General features: G+C 47.8%; 1 protein-coding gene across 1 annotated transcript; it reads right to left on the reverse strand.

Annotated features, from left to right (window-relative positions):
• Window positions 1–1,236: 1,236 nt before the first annotated feature.
• On the reverse strand, window positions 1,237–3,753 carry LOC119407321 (uncharacterized). The gene is made up of 2 exons (XM_037674236.2): window positions 3,467–3,753; window positions 1,237–1,589 (listed from the first exon to the last, which is right to left on the reverse strand). Exons 1-2 carry the CDS (start codon window positions 3,745–3,747, stop codon window positions 1,286–1,288), a joined length of 585 nt encoding a protein of 194 aa, XP_037530164.1. The 5' UTR covers window positions 3,748–3,753; the 3' UTR covers window positions 1,237–1,285.
• Between the last annotated feature and the right edge of the window lie 4,311 nt (window positions 3,754–8,064).

The raw sequence follows: 8,064 nt of genomic DNA on the forward strand, positions 1-8,064 counted from the left end.
GGCCACGTACACGAGGAGGCACATAAAAACATCACACCGCGCGACACAGCAACAACATATTCAGTTTCAAAAACCACATCGCATAAAAACTACAATCATCAGGCAGACAGTTGGGCACGTGGGATCAGTCAGAGACACGCGTGAGAAAATCGCTGCACCAATGCGAAATCATGACGAAGATAACACGGTAAATCACTGCTTACGCAGGAAACCCAACCCCTTAGGCAACAATGCTATAGGTCGCTTGCTAATACACAAATCACCTAGCGCATTCATAAGTTCGTCTTCAACAATCAGACGGGTGACCTCTTTATATCGACCAACAATGACTGTGTTGCGAATCAGAGGTCGGCAACCACACACATGAACGTGGATTGCGAGATACCGTTCAAACGGCATTTTAGTCCATTTTTAATTGTGTTCTCTCAGTCGCTCATTTATGCATCTGCTGGTTTGGCCAACATATTTTTTTACAACATGAGATCGGAACAAGAGACATCACCAATATCTTCCAACACATTTATTTTTATGCATTTTTGTGCACCCAAATTTTTCAGCCCGTGATGGATTTGTCATGACACAAAGTTTCCCGAACTTATGGGGCCCTGAAAAGACTACCCTCATATTATCACGAAGTGCCACCTTCTTGATATTGTGTGACATCTGGTGAGCATATGAGATTACGGTCGTCCATCTCGTTTTATGCCGTTAAGCAGAAATGAGACGCACGCATTTGTTCACCTGCTGTCGATTGTGGTTTATAAGCGGTCTAGTTTTGAAAATAAAAATGTTGTTCCTAGTAGCGCTGTGTGGTGTCATTATGTGCCTTCTCGTGTACCTGTGTCGTTATGTGCCACATCGAAGGTGTTTAAATGATTCGCCACCAAGCGCAGATCGCGACATTTGTCACATTGACGTTAACGAGCTGGTGTTTCGGCGCAAAATTCACGAATAAAACTTTGATCTTAATTTCTTGTTCTGAAAGAAACCAATTATGGCGAAAATGATGAAAGCGGGGTTCTGAAAGAATAATTCATCTGTCTAAACTACTTTAGTCCCTCACTGTAGTGTCCCTTAAAAAATCCTTATGCTGTTATGTTGGCTTTCCATTGTCGAATAGTTTTGTCCAGCTCCAGTAGATGACGCGAAATTTGAAGGAAAACAGACATTGACGGTCTCTATTTCAGTTTAAAGATTTCCAAGTTTAATAGCTTTATTGATCACGAGTCTCTTCATCTTGCACCGGTTTCCGCAAGCCTGTTTGCGAAACGAGCCACTTTCACGGTCACCCATTGTTGACCTGTACCGCGCCGTGCTTGACGTCATCGGTCGCGAGGTACCGCCGCACGTGACTCCAGCAGTCCTCGTTGAGGTCGTCCAGTTGCGTGCGACCGTCGGCGGTAGGATGGCAGATGACTCGTTCCTTCACGACTCCGGCGACCCGCATGAATCCGTCAAGGGATCGTATTTGCCTCAGGCGGTCTCGTACCAAGACCGCTAGTTCTGCTTGGTCGAGTTTGGCGCTCCTGGCAACCTCGTCGAGTAAGGCGGGGTATCGGGACACGCGGTCCACCGCTCTGGTGACATACCTGCACATGAAGAATTCTGCCATTGGAGAGAGCCTTGTACGCTGCACTGGCGTGTAAGCGGTGGAAGTGTGCTTACGGGATGCTATTTAGCTCGAGGATTGGATTCAGTAAGTTGAATAAGTGTAGCTACGAATGAATGACCGATAGCAGCATCAATTTGAGCGCAAACGCAGCTGGAGATATTCCGGCTTGGAATCGAGGCCCGTTCACCCCTGCGACCAGTACCGGTCGCGCGACAATTTCCGACTGGCGACAAAAAAGCGACTCAGGGAGACCTGTGTTCACACCTCCGTGCGACTTATAATACTACTCGCCACACAGAATTCACGTCTCCTAACATGCGGCTCACATTGTCATTGGCCCGTAAAATGAGTTTACGTCCTGTTCCTGTGCGCCTTATTGGTTCAGACATTGGCGACTGCAGCCGCGCGACTGAAAAATCCACGTACGAGCCACGTACTGAACCAACGCAGTTGCTCAGAGACCAAATTGGCCATTTGCGACCATTCGTCTTGTGACAAAGTTCATACTGATACTGGACCCTTATACTAATAAAGGTCCAGTGATCGCACTCGACGATCACAGGACCTGTTTTAAGTGACGATTTCAGGGAAGGCCATCCACATATAACTGTTATGTATTACGTATACATACGCCCAGCAGTAATATTGAAGCTCACTGTCGGATAAATCTCGACAGGTCGGTGATATGCATGTAGTATGTCCTTCACCTGGCATGGCCTACAGATTCAAGAAAGTTGGCGAAAGTTTTAGTTTACAGCAATCAGTGCTGCGCATAACACTGACGCTTGTCTAAAGTGAGAGTTGGCGGCAAACCTGGCGATTCAGCCATCGTCGGAATGATGGGTCTTGGGTGTATTTGTCTAGGCTTCGTTCCCGTGGCTTCAAAGAGACTGTATCAAAAACAGGGGAATGGAGCAAGGGGTCCATTTTTCTTAAATGCAGCCCGAAGAAGCGGGCAGGTTATGAAAAACAGGGGAAATATCGAGGCCATCATTTGTTACTTTTAATCAAAGAGTAGTTATTAGGAGACAAACAAAAAGGACGACCAATAAACAGCTCGCCGCAGGAACCGAACTCACGAGTTTCGAGTTAGGCGTGCGATGCGCCACTAGTCGTGCTACAAGGACGGCTGTGCCCCGTTCACTTCTCGGGATATATCTGCCTGTGTAATTCCGATGGTGAGAATGTCCAAGATTCTTTATGCCAGATGGCGTAGGAGATTTACAACTATGAAAGATGTTTTCACCAAATAGTGCGACTTAAGCGACAAATATGAATATTTCTTAATGCAGGTGAAGTCCTTTCTTGTCACGTAAGCTTAGGAATGTATTTTGTCTTCGATACCTAAGTCAATAAAAAATCATCTCATAAGTACAGCCACAACAACATCCACGCAAAGCTCCTATGCTCGACAAATGTGAAGAGTAGCCACGCCAGTGTTTCGTGCGATAGATTAGTTACGAAATCTTATGGGGGCAGGAGAAGTGCTGAAGGAAGTTCGCAGGAAAACGGTATTTAACTGAGCTAGACACTAAGAAAAAACAAAAAGAAGGCGTATGTGTTACTAGTTTCCGTGAGTCATGACTTGCCAGGTATAGGACTCTCTATAAAGAGACGTGTTAACTCTCTTTCGGGTCCATGACTCTCCAACGAGAGTATTGTCTCCAAAGATAGTTCACATGTGTCTTTAAAGAAAGTGTCATACGTGGCAAGTCGAGGACTCACAGAAAATGGTCAAAAGACTGTTTCTGTTTCGTACAGTGTAGATTGTTAGACCCTCTGCACGTTACAGCTAGCAAGCTAACAGCACTAAGACAGCATATCTGCTGTCGGTAGCCTTGATTTCACACGAACCTGTCGAAATGTGATGCTTGCTTAATCCGAGCAGCTCGCGCTACGAGACCGCAGTTCCTCCAAGTTGTCGCCTTGACAGCGAGCCAGTCGCTGACAGCGTCCTCATCTATGTGGCCATTGTAATCCACCGCAGTTAGCCTGTAGTTCTCTTCAATGTCCTTCGAGAGGCGCCGAAAGAAAGCGGTGGCGTTCGCCTTCAACATGTCGTCCAAGTACAGTCGCCTGATGCAGGTGTTCCGTTTGACTGAGTCGGCCAAATCTCCGGCGTCTCGGGTTCCCATATCGCATAGTGCAGCGTCCAGACGCCTCAAGCTCCGATTTTGAGACAGCGACTCGAGAATCACATTCCAGCATGGGTTTTGACCGTCTGGATGCACCAGAACAGCATTGTCGGCGCGAACCTCCAGTCGTTGCAACGTTGTAGTTGATCTCAAAAATTCGGCAATTGCCAACGACAGCGTCATGTCGTCGTTATAGATGTACAGGTCGGTCCACTGTTAAAGGGAACAATTGCGTTCAGGGCATGTCAGGATATCGCTCTCTTGCAACAGTACAGTGGCTTAGATTTACATAAGACTACTGGTGGTTGACAGTTCCGACTCCCTTTGACAGACCAGTACCTTGAACGAACAACGTTTCCACATCCACTTGGAGTGAGGGGGCCAGCAAAATGAAGGGGGCTCATTCGAGTGTTCCCTTTAACAGTGGACCGACCTGTACATGGTGACGGTTTTCAGGTGCTGACAGTTCGGTAACCGAGCTAAGGCGGCTAACATGCGTTCACATTTTGCCATCGACAAATCTGCGCCCGAAAAAGCCTTGCAGTGTAGGACTTCAATGTCGTCCATTAAAGTGTACGGTTCGAGGGAAACTTTTCCGTCCGAGCCGCTGCGTTTCAGCTCTGCACAAAGCCAGTGGAGACAAGGATAATAATATGGCGAAACAATGTGGACCATCTTCAGATTTTCTTTACCCGGCAGCGAACGGAAGAAAGCGGACCACGTTTCGGATCGCAAGACATTCATAGGAAATCTCACTTCTTCCAATGTGTTATTCTCAACAAGTGGAAGGACCCAGCAGTTGTAAACTGAGAACAGTCCAGGCGGATCAGGAACTGACCTGGAAATTTGTAGTGTGCGTATTGCACGGTTCGTCTTGATTATTTGAGATACCAGGGGCGTGATTTCTTCTCTTCCCATGAACAGGTCAAGCGAGAGCCTTTCGATGCTCCGATTTTCCAGAACGCCTTCCAGTAGGGCTGTTTGCATAGATGGTGTCCGCATGGTCACGGAGAGAACCTTAAGCTAATTGGTGGAGCCGATATATTCTCTTACGGATTGCGGACACGCGCCATCGTGGACTGATAAGTCTTGGAAACGCAACTCTTCTAGATTAGCTTTCCCTAATAAGGCGGTAAAGAGAGTGCCGATGGTCCCGTCTTCGGCAAATTTGCCCCTTTACACATGACTATGCAGACATCTTGATGCCTCCAGTAGCGCACTCAGCGGGGCTACGAAGAGATCCGGAGGAAGCTCCGTGTCTGTGAGGTGGAGTTTTTTAACGCTCGTGAGGTAAGGCAGGATATCTAAAACGGTGGTAGCTGCCGATGCGTTTATGTCATCGATCGACACGGTCTTGATCCACCTGTTTTGACAAACGGCACTCAGGAGGGACGGGCTTGTATCCTCGATGGCGGAAAGCTTGACGCTCACGCTGCCGATGCACCGATGGGTTGTGAGTAACCACAAAAGAAGTTCCTGGCACTGTGGCCAATGCTCTGCGTCAAAAATATCCACGATTCGTGGCGCGGTAGTGGAGTTAGTTATGCATAGTTGGTTGCACGTCTCGGGGTCCTCTCGGATTTCGAATCGTGAGCCAAGGAGCAACTTGTTCCACGTCACAAGCTCGGCGACAATCTGGCACGTCTCCTTATCCGAAGCTGTGCAGGGTAAGAGGTGATCGAAGGCACCTCCTTGCGAGGCTTCCATGCTGTCGTATCCGCTTGGTTGGGGATTATGACGAAGCGTCAGTACTGGTTACTCAGCAGGTGGAGGAACAGCATTCGCTGACGGTTGTGCAGTAACGGCAGCTTCCTGGAAGACAGAACGAACGACAATATGAGACACATGAGGTTAACTTTGCTTTTCTCCGTCGAATGTATCTTTCCTCATCAACCCTCCCTGTGAAGGTTTCTGCACGTCACTTGGTGTTGCAATACATCCGAGACCGGCCAACCTTTGCCCTAACGATGATTTGAACTCATAACTTCATATGATGCCATCGTATTACGTCATGCCGACGTCACGTGATTACGTGGTCCATGACAGAAGTCACGTGGTTGTTTCTATACCACTTCATCCGCCTGTTTCGCCAAGGGGCATCACAACGAAACATTTTTTTTTTGTAAGTCTTTCGGCTTAGAAAAGAAACTTGGACATATCTGAGGCAATCGACGTTATGCGAAACAGTTTACCGTGAACTGCGAAAGCCGCGTTGCATTTTCGTCGGTGTATATTTCAACCGCGCCGCGAGTAGCCACGCGGTCTATTACCCACACGAAGCGTTTTACCGTCATTTGCTGGAGTCTCATTTCGCCCCGTCTTTTTCGCCGCCCGGTGTATACGCTGACGCTGGCGAAAAGTGGGGACATTGCAGATCTCGGCATGGTTCGGTATCGGAGAGACCAAATACTGCGATATGGATGCAGAAATGCTTAACCTGAGACAGCCTCCGAAAAGAAGTGGAATAATGAAAGAAAAGGCCGCGACCACTGTGGTAGTACAACCGCTATATCACGCAATTTATGCTATTCATGTCATTGAACACATTCTTGAGATGCCACGTTAAACTTGGCGTAAGTGCTCACCTTGTTGATATCAGTGCAGGACTGGAGGCTAGCCGGTAGACGATGGCTCATGACGATAGCATTGGAGAGACGTAACAGGGACAGCGGTCTGGGTAGGGGTAGTCAGGTAGCCGAACTCCGAGAGTGCACGCTTCTGGTCGTCGCGACTCGAACCGTGCCCGGTAGACGAAATGGGCAGGCAGGCAAGGTCACCAGGCAGCAGCTACCAGGGCTTCGACCAAGGAACCACCCCAGTTGCTTGTGGCCTGTAATCACGCGCTATTCGCTGCGGCACGAGCTGATGATGATAGTGATGATTTTCTTCTCAAATGGCTCGTACCCACACTTGGGCAGCGGTCAGGATTCGTTCACACGAAAGCCTCAGGAGTATTTGGAATAATAAGTAATGATTAAACACAAGCGACGAGAACCTAACTGTAGACTTTGTTGGTGATGTTACTGCTGCTGCTGATCATATTTATGACGAATTATGGCTTAACCCTTTGTGGTGGGTGGGATGCCTTACACCACCCACTCGTTGCGCCCTTGGCATGGAGTGATGGCTGGCGCGATTCTACTCTTCTGCCACGTAATATTACGCTTGTTAACGTGATTCCTCGCCCGGCATGGCGCCTGCAGAGGGTCTGCTTCCAAATAAGTTCCGAGCACTGGCGTGGCTTTGTGGCAGAATTCTTGACTGTCACAGAAAGTGGCTGGGTTCGATTCCCGCTCAGAACGTGGATTTTTTTTTTCTCGTTCCTTCTCGTTGGTGCGACGGACACCGGCGGCGGCGGAAAATATCGACTGAAACCACTGTTGTTGCGTGGTCAACACAGCTTACGCTGCAGAAAAAAAACATTACTATGCTCACTTATGCGATATGTGAGCGCAGCTGTACGCGTGTTCTTAAGTGGCAATATGCTGAGGCAAAAAAATTCGGAGGCATCTGTGCAGATACAGTTACAGAGTTGTTTTCATTTTTAGTTGTTATTACCTTTTATCACTTATTTTGTTTATTTTCGCCCGTTTGATTTTTTTTTGTAATTAATATTTTTACCTCTCCTTCTTATATGCTGCTTCTGCGGCACGAACTGCAGTTAAATACAACGTTTTAGTTTTACTTGTCTTATTTGTATGGTCAATTTTATTGTACTTTAATTCTGTTTTTATTTCCTGTTTCGGTGCCGAAGGTTTCAGAGCATTCTAGCCAGACCCTGCAAAAGATGATGAGCGTCGCGTATCTTGAAGTGCGCGAGTCCAGATATCATTCTTTGCTCTCGGTTGCCCTGTGGTTTATTGTGTAATTTTCATATTTATTTTCTGTTTCGAAGGCACAGGTCCTGAGTAATCCCGCTGGCCTCGACAAGAGATGAACGTAGCGTGGCTCGACGCACGCTGGACAGGCGCCTACGTCGAGGTCCAACAAGGGACGAAGCCCAGTGCTGGGAGGAGCGCCTATAAGAGTATGCGCTCTAAAAATAACCTTGGCAATTCACATCATAAGAATGACAGATAAACGATCATCACTCCAGAGCGGTTTAAAAAAATCAGTTTCAGGGCCATGACGTGCCAGGACCACGGTTTAATTGCGAGGCGCATCCTAGTGGAGTGCTCCGCATAACTGCGACCATTATTCGGCATTCTCAAACGTGCACTGACGTCCCAAAGTACATACATGGGCATCAACCTCTAGCTCACTGACTTGCGATGACTGATGCCACGGGTGGTCTTCTGGGACTGATCATCTTTTCGA

The sequence above is a fragment of the Rhipicephalus sanguineus genome, chromosome 10 (genome assembly GCF_013339695.2).
Source record: "Rhipicephalus sanguineus isolate Rsan-2018 chromosome 10, BIME_Rsan_1.4, whole genome shotgun sequence".
NCBI lineage: Eukaryota > Metazoa > Arthropoda > Arachnida > Ixodida > Ixodidae > Rhipicephalus > Rhipicephalus sanguineus.